Source organism: Protopterus annectens, chromosome 11.part0 (assembly GCF_019279795.1).
Source record: "Protopterus annectens isolate FY-2018-M chromosome 11.part0, PAN1.0, whole genome shotgun sequence".
Classification (NCBI taxonomy): Eukaryota; Metazoa; Chordata; order Ceratodontiformes; family Protopteridae; genus Protopterus; species Protopterus annectens.
In genome coordinates, this window is record NC_056745.1 from 213,519,688 (window position 1) to 213,537,858 (window position 18,171).

General features: G+C 42.3%; 1 protein-coding gene across 1 annotated transcript in view; it reads right to left on the minus strand.

Moving 5' to 3' along the window:
* Positions 1-7,705: 7,705 nt before the first annotated feature.
* Positions 7,706-18,171, minus strand: part of METAP2 (methionyl aminopeptidase 2) — a 788,177-nt gene continuing 777,711 nt past the window's right edge. Inside the window, exon 11 of the mRNA XM_044087637.1 lies at positions 7,706-8,413. Within this exon, the coding sequence (XP_043943572.1) occupies positions 8,161-8,413 (253 nt within the window). The 3' untranslated portion in view covers positions 7,706-8,160. The remainder of the gene's footprint in view (positions 8,414-18,171) is intronic.

The window sequence follows — 18,171 nt, forward strand, 5'->3', positions numbered from 1 at the left end:
CTTTCCCCTTTATTTTGAGGATTAGGGAAGTAAGTTGGCAAATGGATGGATTGGTTGAGAGCCACACTGAACACAACTTAAGGCATGAAAGAAGGGTTAGTCCTGAGGAAAACCCTGTCAGCATGGAAAATAATGAAGGGTTCCACAGCCATAAGTGCTTGTAGCTCAGACATTCTTCTAGCTGAAGTGATGGCCAGAAGCAAGGCTGTTTTCCAAGATAGGAATTTTAAGTCTGCTGATGCAGCAGGTTCAAAGGGGGGGGGGGGAAGCATGAGCTTTTCCAGTGCAAAGTTAAGGTCCGAAGTAGAGGTGGGTGCTCTCCCTGGTGGCCTTAAGTTGTTTGTCCCTCTCAGGAATTGTTTGATAAGACGGTGCGAGAAGAGAGGTGGCTCAGTGTTGTAATGAGCCGAAATGGCTGAGGCATGTATCTTAATGGAGGAGGACAGGCCTTTGTGAAGTAGATCTGCTAAGTAATCCAGGATTAGAGGCAGGGAGGGCAGAGTTCTGTCCTCTCGTTTAGACAGAATCCAGGAGCAGAACCTTTTCCACTTATCAGCATAGGATTTTCTTGTACTACATCTTCTGGCTTCAAGAATGACGTCCAGCACCTGCTTGCTTAGGGGTGCTGGGGGAGAATTCAAGGCATAAGCCAGGCTGCAAGATTTAGGGTTTGCAGTTGTGGATGCAAAATCTGTCCCTCCTGCTGAGACAGCAGGGTTGGGTTCTGATGTAGGTGCCATGATGGCACCGGTGACAGGCTGCACAGGAGGGGGTATCATTGCTGGTTTGACCAGTCTGGGACAATCAGAATTGTCCTTGGTCTGTCCGGTCTTATCTTGAGTAATACTCTTGAGAGAAGGGGCAGAGGGAGAAAGGCACAGATTGAAAGATTTACCCACTAAAAAGATAGGGCATCCACTTTCCAAGCCCTGCTGTAAGGATTCCTGGTGCAGAATTTGCTGAGCTGGTGGTGGTTGTAGGGGGAGGCAAAGCGATCCACCTCTGGGGTCCCCCATTTCTGAATCAGAAGGTTGGCGGTGATGGGCTCCAATTGCCACTCCTGTGGGTCTAGGAGATTTCTGCTTAATTCTGCCTGGCAGGAATTGAGCTTGCAGATGGATTTGCATGTCCAAGGCTGTTTGCCACAGGGACATGGCTAACTTGCAGAGTGGGTAGGTGTGGGTTCCCCCTGCTTGTTGATGTACCACATAACTGTGGTGTTGTCTGCTTTTATTAGCAGTTGTCCTGGAAAGAGTAGGGATCTGAAAGCTATCAGGGCATTCTGCACAGATAGCATCCCCTTCTGGTTGATGTGCAGATGAATTTGACTTGGGCTCCAGTGGCCCTGCATTTGCCGTCCATGTGTGCTCCCCAGACATAGTCTGATGCATCTGTGGTTAGGGTCTGGGCGGCGTGGGGTTGAGAAAAGGGCAGTCCCTTGTGGTAGCATGCTTCTGTCCACCAAAGGAACTCTGTCCTTAGACAGGGTATGATAGGAATGACCGTTTCCAGGTCCTGAGAATGTTGGCACCAAAGTCTTTGTAAGTACCATTGAAGTTTCCTCATATGCAGTCTTGCATATGGAATTACCGGTATACATCAGACCATGAACCCTAGGGCCTGCAGTAGTTTTCTTGTGGATAGCTGGGTTCTGGTGGCCATTTGTTTGAAGTAGGCTGTCAGAAAGACTTGTTTTTCTGAAGTGAGGAATGCCATCTGGGATATTGTGTCCAAGCTTGCTCCCAGGAATACAATCTTTTGACTGGGTACCAGTTTTGATTTATTTTCGTAGATGGTGTACCCCAAGCAATTGAGAAGGTGTTTCACAAATGTCAGGTGCGGCAATAGCAATCCCTGACTGTCTGCCTGAATCAGGCAGTCGTCCAAGTACGGGAAAATTTGAATATTTCTCTGCCTGCAGTATGCAATGACTGGAGCCAGGAATTTTGTGAAAACTCTGGGTGCAGTAGATAAGCCAAAGAAAAGTGCAGAAGACTGATAATGTGTAGATACTACCTTGAAACGTAGACACTTCCTGCATGACTCCCTTATGGGGATGTGCAGATAGGCTTCTTTTAAGTCTAGGGTGACTAACACGGCATCCTTGGCTAGCATAGGAAGAAGCTGTTGCAGGGTAAGCATTTTGAATTTTGATACCACCAGGAAGGTTTTGAGAATTGAAAGATCCAGGATTGGGTGCTAAGAGTCCTCTTTCCTGGGTACCAGGAAGAGTCTGGAGTAGAATCTTTGACCCTTCTGTTCTACTGGAACTGGCTGAATAGCTCTGACATTGATCAGGGAAGCTACTTGGCTTTGAGCCTCTGCCCACTGGTTTGGAGGAAGGTCTGGAAACCGGCTTGGGGCTGGCAGTGAATGGAAATAACATTTGTACCCCTGGGATACAATGTTGAGAATCCACCAGTCCTGTGTGATGGACATCCAATTTTTTGCATGAAGGACAAGTTTTCCTCCTAGGGGCACAAGCAATTGGGCATGGCTGGGGACTGGAGTAAAGTAGTCATTGTGAGTTTTTTCCGTAAGGAGGTGGCTTACCACTCCCTGCTTTAGGGGTGGGGGCACTTCACTGCTTAGATCTCTGCATACCTTGAGACTGTAGTCTGGGTGGTCTGTTTCCCCTAGGTCTGGTTTGAGAAGGCCTGGAGGGGGCTGGAAAGGACCAGTGTTTGGAAGGGCAATGCCTACTGAATCTAGGGGGTTGCACTTGTAAGAATTCTTTAACAGTCTGCACAGACTTAGCTTTTTCTTCCATCTTTTTAAGAACCTCTTCTGCTTTGGTGCCAAACAAACTGTCCTTGTTCAAAGGAGCGTCTAGTAACTTCAATTTGACATAATCTGGCAAGGTCTGCTCCTTAAGCCAAGCATGTCTTCTCAGTACAGATCCAGTGACTGCTGCCCGGCAAGATGCTTCTAGGGTGTCAAAGCCACACTGCAAAGTATGCTTACTGACTTGGCTTACAGAGTGCATACAGCTCCTGCAATTCTTTATTTTTTGCACAGTCTGTAAAGGTTGCCACTTTTTGTTTAATAAGTTCCATAATATGCTTCTGGTACCTTCAGCATGTGAAACTGACAATTCAATGCCCTAATAGCAAGAGTTGCAGAGGTATATACCTTCTTAACCCCATCTGTCCAAAGCTCTGGAATCCCTGTCCGAAGGAGTGGGATTCTTGGCTGTAGTAGCCTTGATACCTTTAGGCCTCTGGGAAATGATCTCTGGGTCAGCAGTAGGATTCTTGAAAAGAAATTTGTGAGTGTCTGGTACTCTGTAGTACCGGTCTGGTTTCCTAGGGGAAGGAGGTAAAGTGTCAGGAGTAAGACTGGATTCCATAAAAACATCACAACAACCAGGACAGGTGGTATTGTTAAAGGCTTGTGCTGAGGCAACTCTAGGAATTCTCTTAGTCTCTTTTTGGACTGAGGATAGTCTTGGTATTCCCAGTGGAAATGCTCTCTTAAGGTATGCAGGGTTTCACCAAAAGAAAAATCCTCTAGAGGGGACAGGCAGATGGAATGGATTCCTCTGCATCTAAATCCTCATAAGCAGATAAGGGCATGTCTCCATAATCAGAAATCTCAGAGTCATCGGGCTCCTGGTCTGTAGAAACTGTAGGGGACTGGTCTCTTTCTCTTAGCAGGGGAAGGCTGACTTCCCCTAATCAGCGTAATAAGGTCTTCTGTCATTCTAAGCATTTGTTTTTGTGGCATGGGAGCAGGTGCATGCGCTTTGGTCATCTGTTTTCCAGGCGTAGTGTGTACTCTGGGCCTATGAAACTCGGTAGTTTTGGTTAAAAAAGTCAGTTTAAGTCGAACATTGGTTGAGTGAAGAACTGCCTCAGAAGCCAGTGCCTGGACAGCGGCTCTGGACCCATCCAAGGAAGAGACATCCGCAGGTTCCATAGTTGAAGAGTCTCGCGGCATATCGGACTCCAAATGGGTCTCGGTAGAGGCCTGCGAATCCACTGAAGCGGGCATCAGAGACTGCAAAAGTGCTTCACTGAGTACCGGCGGACTGCCGACTAGCTTAAGGGAAGCATCGTCGGCAGCTTTGGATCTATGCAGTCGGTCTCTGTCTTTATCCTTAAATTTTTTTGGAATATCGGTAGTCGGATGGCTTACCGAAGCCATTTCAGAATACAGAGATTGAGAGCGAAAAAAATTTAGCAACAAAGATAGCCCGACGACAAATGGTTCGGGCATTAAACAAGGCACAAAACCGACAGTGAAGTATGTCGTGGTCTGGGCCTAAACAGGTGATGCAGTAAGAATGAAAATCTCTGTGAAGTATTTGCTTTCCACAGGCAAGACAATTGTTAACTTTTTCTGACATCAGTTAGAGCAAGAAAAAAGGATCCCCAACAGGGTACTTAGCTTTAGAAGACTTCAGGATTATTCAGTTCGTAAACGAAAATTCAGGTAGCAGCTGACCGGCACTTGAGAACTGCTTCTGGCTCCTCGGCAAGAAAGACTGACGTAATGGCGTCAGCAGCCTGTTTTTATACTCCTGACGACCTGGAGCGACAGCATCCAACGCAGAAATACTAAGTCTCTGGTATTAGGGCCAACTGAGGGTTACCTGCAGGCACATAACCCAAGTGTGAAGACTGCAACAATGAAACACGAAGAACATCAACCTTTTTGGCAGATAGATGTCCAATACCCTTAAGGAATGATTTATAAATTATGTATGGCTTTGCTAGAAGTGGGCTTCCAGAAAGGCATGCTGAAACTGCACATACATGTATTTTAATAAGTGAATATGAAAGCCCTGCTGCAAAGAGGGGCATCATTGCAGAACTGGAGTTCTCCAGTTCTTTCTGTAACAGACAGAAAATCTCCTTTACTCAGACAAGACTTCCTTGTATTATGCCTCCTGACTTTTCATTTTATTAAATTTATCCTAGGTTGGGGCATTTAAAAGGAATCAGTGTGGTAACATACATACTACAGGTCGGAGGTTCTGAAGGGTTGCGTTTACCAAACTACCTGCTTTGTTAGCAGACTGCCTGCTACATGTCGAGTGTACATATGTTCCTTCTGTAGCTGCACCAAGGAGGAAACCAGTGTTGCCTGACCTGAAAATGATCCAGAAAGATAATCTCTGGTCTTGTTTGTAGCACCCTGCATAGAACAGGAATCAAGGCATAGGCATAAAGGAAAAGGTCTAGCCAAGGGATGGAAAGGCATCCACTGGCCATGCTTTTTTGCAAGGTACTCGCATGCAATAAAAAACCTTGGCAGCTTGCAGTTCTCTACAGAGGTGAAAAGCTCTCTGGTATTCCAGACCTCTAAACTAACCCTTTGAAGATGGAGCTGTCCAGAGGTCACTCACAGACACTGGTTAATGATCTGGTGAGAGTGGCTGATTGAGATGTAAGAGAATGTATGATGCTCCGTCAACCATTTGTGGGAGTAGGCCAAGTGCTAGGTTTGCATAGCTAGCCTGCAAAAGGGCTAAGCGTGGGTCCCTCTAGGGTTGTGTCACACAACATTTGCATGGTCTGCAGTTAAATACAGGATTCCTTCAAATTGGATTGAAGGCTTTAAGACCTAGGTTCACAGACATTTCTTTGATACAGGTATGCTTGCATCCTCTATTAGGGAGTTTACAAAGACAGCATCTTGAGGATGCCAGTGTGTGCCCTTCAAGCTCTGATGCACATTCAGATAAGTCCTAGTTGTTTGGAGGTTGCTGATGAAAAGGCAGCCCCTTATCTGTCTTGACTTTTGCTGTTCCCCAGTAAATTTCTGAATTCAGTGTGTGTGTGTGTGTGCGCATGTGTGTGTGGTCACTATCAAAGGTTTTCTTGGTACCAATGGATTTTGTGCATATACAACCTTAACAGGAGAAGCCATGAACTTTGTGGCCTTGAAAAATTCCCGAAGAGTTGTAAATTCCCAAGAGCTATCACCTTTTCAAGCAGCACAAATGCCTTAAGCTAAGCATGTGCCTAGTGTCATTCCCAGGAATAGCTTGGATGCAATATGGGTTAGGCTAGACTTAGAAAGACAATCAGAACCACAAGTTCTGTTTAAGGATTACAGTGAAATGAAAGTTTGCCTGCAGTTTTGTATTGTAACAAGGCTCACAACAGGCAGACATCTAGAAATGGGTAAACATTAATGTCCTTGGACTTTGGGCATGCCAACAGTGGGGAGCAGGGCATTCTATCAAGGCTCTGGGACAGGGTAATTTATGATGCAAGTATCAGCTCTGACACTGAGTTATCACCTGTGATCTTTGTATATGGGAGTAAACAGGTGTCCATAGTCTAGAGATATCACAAATGAAGCTAACATTAGCAAAGGAAAGAAACTGCAGGATAAGTATCACAAACTATGAAACCTTCAGAAAGTGATTCATTTTGGACAGCTACAGAACAGACCTCCAAGGCCTTTTTTTGGAACCAACAGTGTGGAATAAAACCCTTTCTCTTCCAAAGGGAAGATTCTCTGGTCCCCTGGGTTAGGAGTTGGTCGAGAATGGATAATGTGGATTTGAAATGGTCTATTACAATAAGTGGCATCCTCATGAAAGGAGGGAAAGTCTGTAGCAAAACAGAGGCTAAAGATAGTGCAGTCTGACTGGAGCACATTCAGGAAAAGGAAAGAGCAATGTTGCACTAGGATAACAATAAAGCTCCTAGTTTAATTCCAGTTGAGTAGATTGCCTACAGCTAATTTTTATACAAAGTGAAGACTACTGTACCAGTGACCCTATGAAGAATATCAGGCTACTTTTCTACTCAACTGACCAATATTTCATTATCATTTTTGATACTGATTTCATGCCAGCTCTTAACATCTTATCTTGATTAAAAATGTAAGGGGAATTCAAGCAGGCAAGATTTGTATCCTAGGAATAATTTGACCAAAAATGTGTGGCAATTTTACAGTGCTTGGCTCAGATTCCTGTGCATTGTGCTTTTTGTGTGGTATCAACATGCCCTCCTCGTATCTATATAGAATTTTAAGGGCAATTCAGTTTTCTTCCACATTCCAATGATATACCAAGTAGGTGAACCTGTAATCCTCCAAAATGCCCAGAGAGTACTCTGCAACAGACTAGAAACCTGTTGGAAATTAATTATCTGCTTTATGACCAAATCAGTGACAGGACAGGCTGCCTCTCCCACAACCCTATACAGGACAAATTAGGTACCTGAAAATAAATCCCTGTTCCTTCAAAACCGCATCAATGCAAGAAAGGTAGTCCATCCAATGACACAGCAACTTGACTTTTAAAATAAGGAACCAAGCACACTTAATTCAATATGCACCTCAAATATCAATAAACATTTTATAATTCATGGTGAAATGGAAAATATCTGCTCTATTTGGTAGAAAAATATATTTGATATGTCTGCAATAAAATGTCAGTTGTTATACTTACTAATTTATGCTTGATATTAAATTAGATTATAGATCATCTTAAAGCTTATTATGCACTAAAGCCCTACATACATTTTTTTTAATCAAGCTTCCTAAACATTCTTGCTTTTCAGCTATGAGGTCTACTTCCATGACTTACCTGTTGTGGAGCTCAATTTCCATTTCTCACCAGCAGCAGTGTGAATGGACAATAAAACCACATTCTTTTATATGCATTTTCCTCAAGATAATGGCTACTGTAGTCACACAGCTATTAATAAAATGGCATTTTGTATATAAAATATGCAAACTCTTGTTAAGGCAGATATGAAAAATCTTTATTCTGCAAAACATATTTTGGGAAATGTTCTGGTAGGCTCATTAAGATGATACCACCTAGAATTAGTAAATAGCTATATGAAAAAAAAAATGCGAGGGGAATATGAATACTGTATTTTAAGTGCTTATCCGAACATAATGAATCAAATGTAAGCATCTTAATATTTCAAAATGAAACATTTTGCCATCTATTCCCCAAACAGGGAAAAAGCAATAAATGTTTATAAACAAAATGAAATCCTTCTAAATACCAGAAAGTTTCTTAAAAACTAGAGTTCAGACATCCTGACCTCCATTACATGGTTTCCATCCAAATGGGACAAATACAGTGCAGGTCCACTGTTAAGACAAAATACACAGGAAACTTATTCCATTGTATGCTGCTTCTCAGGAAAGCATGAAAAAAAAATCCTAAAAATGACTTGGACAAGCCTAGTAATCATCTCCCCTGCTGACAACTTCTTTACAGGTTGGACGCAGCAGAATAGTGTGTTCAAACTGTGCTGTATATGATCCTTTGATGTCGCACAGAGGAGGATGTGGATCCACAATACCCAAGTCACATAGGTTCTTCAGAGCCATTAAATATTTACTCTCCCCAAGCCGATCCAACCATCTGCGGCAGAAGGCAAGGGTGCCAAAATTTTCATTGATGACATTTAATAGATGTTTTGCTCTTGGAAGCCTAAAAAGAAAAAAAAATGTCCTTAGTTTCAATCTTGAGAGTACAAAAGCAGAATTAATCATGATGAAGTACTTAAAAAGCGGGACATGTTTATGAGGAACTGAGCCTTCTGTTACCTGTGACACGAGCCATGGATGGGCAGCAATACTCTGGCAGGCTTTAGCAACTTTTGCAGACATGGCAACTTATCCAAGTTTGGGACACACATACAAGAGCAGAAACAACCAGAAATGTAAGTGTATTAAACAAAGCAAAAGGGGACAGTCGACATCTTACATCATACTCCTAACCAACATCTATGCTGACATCCAGATTTAGATTATGGGGAAAGAAAAAAGGCAGTCTCACCTACTTCTTACTGATCTTGCCACAACAGCAAGCTCTACTAGGTTAACTGAATAAAAACAAACTACTGCACTGCAATGGAGTGGAACCCAAAGAATCCATAAGCAAAGACACCTCAAACCAGGAATCAGACTGGAAAAACAGTTTAGAGCTTTTGTCTGTTTAACCAAAATAATTATCTAGAACAACTCCCACTTCAAAATGGTTTAAAAAGGTCAATCACCTGTTCTAAAACTAAGCAGTTACATTCAAACTCAGTTTTGCTGACTTAATTTTTAAAATATACTTTTAACATTCAATGTCACTGAGAAAAGGAAACAGGTTAGACCATAATCAGAACTGCCAGCACACTGATTTTCAGCAAGTTATTTACATCCTTTTGTAAAGTTACAAAATCCATTTGGTCAAATACTCAAAAAAAACTTTAAAAGTGGTGCAGTTCTTAGAATGCTTTCATAGTGCATTTCAGATAATTATTTCTGATAGCACATGCTGTGTATCACAAATGGCAAGATATGCAACTCTATTGCTGCTAAAAGTCCAAATGTAGTCATAATTAACAAAGCAGTGGTTACTGGATAAATATCTGCACTGCTTACAGACCCCACATGCAAAAAGTGCAAGTCCTTGTTAAGTCAGAGTTCTTGTTAACTTTTGTTTCTAGCAAATTTTCCTCAGGCATTAACATTTCTTCTACAAGTAAAGTAAGGTTTAACCCACATGCTTCACATTTCCTAGGAACCTTTTCCAGTGATCACTTAAAATTCTTATATTTTTTTGTTACCAACTGAGAATTTAAAATCAAAGGAGATATTTCACCATCCTTTAAATTTCCTGTTTATGCCATTTTTTAACTCCGTGAAAATATAATCTATACTGACTGTGTCATATTCTTCATCTAAAAGCATTTTTTCAAAGTCTGTAAGTCAATGAAAAAGTGTTTTCTATAAATTTTTACTTAGTCCCCTATCACTTAACTTCTAAAAATACTATGTTTGATACACAGTGTGATAACTCTTGCTGTATAAAATGTGTTGCTGAAAATGGGTTTTCTGTAGCTTTTAGACTGCAACATGCTCATTTCATTACTTTAATGCTAACATTGAAAAAATTGATCTAGATTTTTGGCCAAACATCTGAAAACATCAAGCAAATTGTGGACTTGTAACACTGTGCGTCACAAATGTTCTTCCTAGATGAAAACAAATCTAAATGTACCAGTCTGACGTTTTGAATGAGTTATTAAAATAAATATTTTTCCCCCATTAAGTTAATACCAGACTAGGGAAATAGGGAGCTACTGCTGAACCCCATGCTGCACCACAATACTGATGATAAATTTTACCATTAAGGCCAAAACAATTACTGACACGAGTCCCTGTCATAAGAATAGATGTTCCTGACTTTGCTAATAACTGGCCAATTAAAATAGCTACAAGTTCAGTTTTTGAACCTATTGCTGAAAACACTGGTTGAAAATGTGGACTGTGAATTAATTTCTGAATTTTAGGAATACCAAAAATTTGTGTAGCATTACGGTTCTACTGTAAGAAAGTTACACTATTCTAAAATCAGTCCGTTTGTTGGTAGGTAATAAATCGAACAAGTCAATGTCTGTAGGTTTATATGCAGCACTGGCACAGATGCCATGTATACAGACTTTCTGATAACAGTCTGTTTAGTACAATATTTTCAATGCTTACTGTTTACTTCTATCTCCCTTAACAATACTCTACCATCTTTATCCACCTTCACAATTCTTAACTATCGTGTGTCCAAGTTCTCTTAAAGCTTGTTTCTCTTACATATAACGTAAAATGTATAACTGGTCTGGTGTCTTAGCCATTCTCTAATCTCACATTCACAAGCTTTTCCTTAAGACTGAATAGCAAGATTTACTGGGGGATTATATGTATTACTGCATTTACAAACCTCTATTACTGCATTTACAAACCTCTATTTCTGCATCACAAATTATTATATCAGGATTGGAATTACTCAATTTGAAGGGGTATTTCAGAGAAACACAGTTAAGGTTCCTATACATAACACAAGCAGAAAACTAAAATTCAAAGTGGAAAAGGATGATGAAATGAGGGAAGCTCAAGAAATAAGGAATAAAGTACAGTTGTGTACCTACCATAAATGTAGATGTTCGAGTGTATTCACTGTTGCAGTCATTACACTTGGGTTATCCTGCTGGCAGGCTACCCGCAGTTGGCCTGAATTCCAAAGTCCTGGTCCGGCGTCGGTTGCTGTCGCCTCTTCCCTGACGTCAGTGCGCCAGGGGTATAAAAGATGCAGCCGACGCCATTTTCTTCAGTTTTTCTTGCTCCAGATGTCAGGTGCCCCCAAAAGGGTAGGCTAAAAATTCTGCTCATAAAAAAAGCATGCACTAACATAAACATTACCTTCATCTTCAAGCAAATACACTATAGGTTGTATAGAATAGAGAAGTACAGATAAGTCCCAGCAATGAAAGGGGGATGGTGGGAGGGTAACCTGGACTGCAACAGTGAATACACTCGAACATCTACATTTATGGTAGGTACACAACTGTACTATGTTCATCGAGTTTCACTGTTGCAGTCATTACACTTGAGTTGAATCCCAAAGCTGAGGTTGGGTGGCTGGGCCTAAATAGAATTAGGAGTGGCTATAAGGCCCTGTGGAACTGCAGTGGCAAAGCCTGCTCTGGATTTAGAGTAAAGAGGTAAGTGGTAGTGCTTTGTAAAAGTGTGTACTGAAGTCCAAGTTGCAGCCTCCAAATTGTCCTTGGTTGGTACTCCTCTGAGGAAGGCTGCTGAAGTGGCTGCTGCTCTGGTTGAGTGAGGCCTAATGCCCTTAGGCACTGATTTGCCATGTTTTGAATAGCAGAAACGAATGCAATGGCCTATCCATTTTGAAATAGTCTGCTTTGAAATAGCTTTTCCTTGCAATCCTGCAGCATATGCCACTAAGAGTTGCTCAGTTTTTCTGAAAGCTTTAGTTTTGTCCAAGTAAAAGCGTAGCTGTCTGTGTACGTCCAAATAATGCAGAAGTCTCTCCCCCTTATTCTGTGGGTTAGGAAAAAAGGTAGGCAAATGAATGGTTTGGTTAAGAGCCACACTGGACACTACCTTGGGCATAAATGTTGGGTTTGTCCTTAGAGAAACCCTGTCCGGATGGAAAATAATAAAAGGTTCCACAGCCATTAGTGCCTGTAATTCTGAGACTCTTCTTGCTGAAGTTATTGCTAGGAGCAGAGCTGTTTTCCATGATAAGTATTTTATCTCAGCTGTATTGGCTGGCTCAAAAGGAGCCAGTGTGAGCTTTTCCAAGACAAAATTGAGGTCCCATGCAGGTATTGGAGCTCTCCTTGGAGGTCTTATGTTTTTGGCCCCTCTGAGATACTGCCTTAGCAGTGGATGTGAAAAAATAGGTGGGTCCGTATTGTAATGAGCTGAAATGGCAGAGGCATGGATCTTAATTGATGAAAAGGATAGGCCTTTGTCCAGCATCTCAGTTAGGTATTGTAAAATCTGAGGAATATTTGGTATAAGCGCGTCCATTCCTTGTGCCTGGTTCCAAGCACAGAATCTCTTCCATTTTTCTGCATAAGATTTTCTGGTGCTGGGCCTCCTGGCCTACAAAATAACATCCATAACTGCTTTAGAGAGAGAGGTGTGTTCTGAATGGTTACGTTATCCGCCATGCAGCCAGATTTAGGGTTCTGAGTTGGCTGTGCAGGATCTGATTGTTTTGTTGGGTCAGCAAATGAGGAATTTGAGGTAATGTCCAGGCTGGGCCTTGAGACAATCTCTTTAGGATTGGGTACCAGTGCTGGCATGGCCAGTCTGGGGCAATCAGTATCATTTTTGGCTTCTCTTGTCTGACCTTTAGGAGTACCTTGGGGAGGAGAGGCAGTGGAGGGAAGGCATATACTGTAAAGGTTTTCCAGCTGAATGATAGGGCGTCCACTTTCCATGCTTGTTTGTGATAAGTCCTTGTGCAGAATCTCTGTAGTTGGCAGTTGTAAGGGGAGGCAAATAGATCTATGTCTGGGCATCCCCATTTCCCTGTTATGCTGAGGATTTGTGGATCTAGTTTCCACTCGTGAGGAACCATGAGGTTTCTGCTTAGTTCGTCTGCCAGAGTATTTGTCTTTTCTGGCAGGAATTGTGCTTGCAGGTGTACTTGATAAGTCAATGCTGTGTTCCACAAAGTCATGGCTCGTCTGCAGAGGGGGTAGGAATGTGTGCCTCCTTGCTTGTTTATGTACCACAAGACTGTAGTAGTGTCCGTCTTTATCAGCAGTTGTCCTGGATGAAGTAGATCCTTGAAGGCTGTCAGGGCATTCTGTACAGCTAGTATCTCTTTTTGATTAATATGAAGATGCATTTGGCTTGCAGGCCATGTGCCCTGAAAATATTTTCCTGCCATGTGGGCCCCCCAGGCATAATCTGATGCATATGTTTGTTAGTTAGTGTCTGTCTGGCTGTGGGTAAAGTGAATGGCTGTCCCTTGTTGCGGTGACAGGCCTGTGCCCACCATTGAAACTCCTGTTGCAGGCAGGGAATGAGGGTAGTTAATGTTTACAGGCTGTGACAATGTTGAGTCCAAACACTTTTTAGATACCACTGTAGTCTCCTCATATGCAGTCTTGCATATAGAATTAGCAGAATGCAGGATGCCATGAAGGCCAAAGCCTGCAGAATTTTTCTTGCAGATAACTGGGTCTTTGCTGCCATCATTTTGAAGTAAGAAGTCAGTTGCCTTTGTTTGTCTGGCGTGAGATAAGCCACCTGGGCAGTTGTATTTAAGCTTGCATCCAGGAATATTATCTCTTGAGAGGGTACCAGTTTTGATTTCTTTGCATTCACTGTGTACCCCAGGCAAGTTAGTAATCTTTTTACAAACGCCAGATGCTTCAGTAGAATGTCCTTGTTCTCTGCTTGAATAAGCAGTCGTCCAAGTAAGGATATATCTGTATTCCTCTTTGTCTGCAAAATGCAATTACTGGTGCCAGGCATTTTGTGAAGACTCTGGGCGCAGTAGATAAGCCAAAGGGCAGTGCAGAGAATTGGTAGTGCATTGAGCCAGCTATGAATCTGAGGTATCTTCTGCAAGATGATCTGATTGGGACATGCAGGTATGCCAGCCAAGCCTTCTTGCCCAGCATGGGCAGAAGCTGCTGCAGTGTCAACATTTTGAATTTTGGAACGTCCAGAAAAGTGTTCAGAATAGACAGGTCCAGTATTGGTCTCCAGGCTTTGTCCTTTCTGGGTACCAAGAAAAGTCTTGAGTAAAATCCTTGTCCTTGCTCTTATTGTGGTACTCGCTGAATAGCCCTCATGTCCATGAGGGATGAAACTTGTTTTTGTGCCTCTGCCCATTGAGTGTGTGACAGGTTTGGCATACCTTTTGTCTTTGGAAGGGTGTGAAAGTGGAACTTGTAGCCCTGAGACACTATATTTAAGACCCATTTGTCCTGGGTGATCATGTGCCAATTTTGTGAAAAAAGTGCTAGTTTTGCCCCTAAGGGTGCTGCCAAAAGATAAATGTTTGGCATTAGCAGAGGGAAGTCATTGGGATGGTTTCCTGTATGACTGTGATTTGTCTTCTCCGCTTTTGGAGGTAGAAGCACCACATTGTTTAGGCCTGTATGAGCCTTGGGGCTGGGATCTGCCTCTAGGGCGTCTGTATCTGCCTCTTTGTGGCCTGTCTGACACTGGAAAGGACCAATTCTTAGAAGGCCAGTTCCTGCTAAATCTCGGCTGTACCTGTTGGAAATCCTTAACTGTCTGCATAGATTTCACTTTATCCTCCATTTTCTTCAACACGTCTTCTGCCTTAACACCAAACAAAGTATCATGCTGTAATGGAGCATCCAAAAACTTTGCTTTAACATGATCAGGCATATTCTGTTCCTTTAACCAAGCATGCCTTCTAATGACAGAACCCGTGACAGCGGCCCTGCAAGAGGCCTCCAGTGAATCAAAACCACACTGCAAAGTATGCTTTCCCACTTGTTCAGCTGCATGCAATAAATCCTGCATTTCCTTGTTATCAGAACATTCAGAATTTGTCAACATTTTCTGTTTTAGCAGTGACATTAAGTATTGCTGATATTTAAGCATATGAAACTGACAATTTAAAGCCCTTACAGCCAAGGTAACAGAAGTGTAAACTTTTTCCCCCATCTGTCCAGTGCCCTGGAATCCCTATCAGAGGGGACAAGGTTTTTTGCAGTGGAAGCCTTGACCCCTTTGGGACCCTGGGATACAGTTTCTGGGTCAGCAGCATGGTTTTTACATAGAAATTTATGAGAGTCTGGAACCCTGTAGTATCTGTCTGGCTTAACAGGTGCAGGGGGTAAAGAGTCAGGAGACAGGCCGGACTCTGAAAATACATCTACAATGTCCAGAACAGGTGGAATAGCAGGAGGTCTGTGCTGAGGTAGTAAAAGAAAGTCTCTGAGCCTTTTCTTAGATTCTGAATAATCTTGACTCTCCCAGTGGAAATGCTCCCTCATGGTATGTAGGGTTTCCCCAAAAGAATAATCCTCAGGAGGAGAGGCTGAAGGAATAGATTCTTCAGCATCAGAATCCTCATAGGGAGGAAGAGAGTATTCCTGTTCAGAAGAGGAGTCAGAAGAAATGGAAACCTGATCAGAAGAATCATATTCTGTCTCTTGCCTAGGCCTCTTATCAGGAGGGGGATGGGAACCCCTGATCAAAGTAATTAGGTCTTTGGCCATTTTAAGCATCTGTTTCTTAGGCATGAAAGTCTGTCCAGGAGAATGCTGTACTTGTTTCTTTGTCTTTAGAGCTGTTTTAGTCTTTGCCTTTGAAGCTGAGGTTTGATTGACATATAACTGTGTAGGTCTGAAAACACCCTTAGAAGCCGATGCCTGCTCAGAGGCTGCAGACCCATCTGAGGGAATAGTTTTCGAGTGTCCAATACCTTGAGTATCCAGAGGCCTAGTCGACTCCACGTGGGAGTCGGAAGCGGCCTGTGGCTCTGAGGTAGCGGGCGCCAGAGGCTGCGAAAGCGCCTGAGAACCGGCGACTGGCCTAGCGGAGGCCTCGACGTCGGTTTTGGACCTCGGATGCCTGTCCTTTTCCTTGCATTTTTTAAACTCCAGTCGTCAGCTGTTCTGATGGCATTATATAATTAAATCTTCGGCCAAAGTAATTAAAGGCAAAATTGTACAGACGCTTAATAGTGCGTTGGTTAAATCTAGCACAAAACAGACAGCTAGCGACATCGTGGTCAGGGCCTAGGCAAGGAATACAGCAAGAATGAAAATCCTTATTAGGTATTTGCTTCCCACAAGAAATACAACTGTTAACTTTTTCTGACATCGGTCTGGAGCAAGAAAAAAGTTTCCCCAATGGGCTACTTAGCTTCAATGAAGACTTTGGATCTGAAATTCGATTTGAAAATCTTAGGAGTTGGCCGACCAGCACTTGCGAACTGCTTTCGCTTCGGGCACACGCGGCAAGAAAAACTGAAGAAAATGGCGTCGGCTGCATCTTTTACACCCCTGGCGCACTGACGTCAGGGAAGAGGTGACAGCAACCGACGCCGGACCAGGACTTTGGAATTCAGGCCGACTGCGGGTAGCCTTGCCAGCAGGATAACCCAAGTGTAATGACTGCAACAGTGAAACACGACGAACATCTGGGATTTTGGATGGAGACCTTTAAGAAGAATAATAATCATACAGAATATTATACTCCTAAAGAAGCAGAAAGTATTCTAAGAATTAAGCCAACATGGGAATGGAGAAAGGAGATTCTGCTGCTAGGGATGACTGCAATTAGGGATACAGACAACAGCTAAGAGGTAGCTGGAATTTAATGCAGAAAACCGGCAGAGGAACCAAGGTATTGGGAGCAAATAACTAGACAGGAAAAGGTAACAGAATGAGACGTCAAGAATTTATTTGGACTGCAGGTTACAGACTGCCTTCCCTATCAAGGATTGATATCAGAGTATAGGCAAAAAGAAAGAAATTGGGGGGGGGGTCCGAAACGAAAGACCAGAGGAGGTTAGAAAGGATTGGTAAGAGAGACTAAATAAGCAGTACACAAAGAAACAATTGGGGGGGGGGGGTATATGTATGTCTCCCAAATATGCAACAAAGTCTAGAAGATGTAGGATCTTTGCTTGAACGTTTTTACACAGGTATCACACATATTTTTCCTCAGGTAGACAGCAAATATTGGAGGTGTGATGGGGAAGAAACAGGTAACTAGGAATACATTTGCTAGGAGTGTAATGAGTTGGCAGACTTTAAAGATTCCCTGCAGACTGCTCTGTCAAAGATACTGGGTGAGCAAACTGGTGTAACTAAGAAATTATTTTTTTTTTATCTACGATACAGAATCAGAATTGCTTAGAGAGAGTACGGCCTTGCCGAGTCTAATTACGGTGGGGGCCAAAAAAGGCAATTACTAGAAAATGGAAATCAAAGTCTAAACCAATTTTATTAGAAGTAGTGAATATAGTATTAGAGATAAAACAACTGGAATTGGAATCTTTTTACAAAAGGATACGCAAATTACATAAGAAAAATGGGAACTGTGGTAGCATATGCAGAGGAGGAACAAAGTTTAAAATAAGGCAAGATTTGAATGAGCTATGTAATGTTTGACTGACCATGACTGGATAGATAAGTGAAGTACAATGTTTGCAACTACAATTGTGCCAACATGGTTTGTAATGTATAAAGTTTGCAACTGAAATTATGTCAGCATGGTTTCATTTACATAAATGTAAGACTGTCTATGTCATACGTGATAATTTAATGATGTTTCTTGTTTAAAAAAATATTTTCTCTGCAGTATAACTTTTTAAACCATTCTGTAGTGACAGCTGCTTAAGTCATTTAACAGAAAGTGTTATTTTTCCTTTCTATTAATTCCTCATTTAGAGTGTTTCTACTAAACATAACTTCTTACCACCTGCGGCATAGGTTTAGGTTAATGGTGAACAGAAGAAAATGGTACACAGACATAAAATAAAGCAAAAAGTACAGTTTTGTACCTACCATAAATGTAGATGTCCGATAGGTATGCATCTGCAGTCATCGCATATGGGTTGTCCTGCGTCAGGCAGCCCTTCGGTCGGCCGGATTCCAAAGTCTGGGTCTGGCCTCGGCTGATGTCGCACTTTCCCCGACGTCAGAGCGTTTGGGGTATAAAAGCATCAGCCAACGCCATCTTCCTCAGTTTTTCTTGCCCCAGATGCCAGATGCCCTCTAGGAAGGCTAAATTTGGATAAATGCAATAAAATTCCAAACATTTGCAAAAATATATATATACATGTATATACAAACAAATACACCATAATAGATTCCCCCAGCTAGCTAAAAGAGGGGTAAGCACCCTAGGAATACCACAGAGGGGTAGGAGGGAGGGTAAACC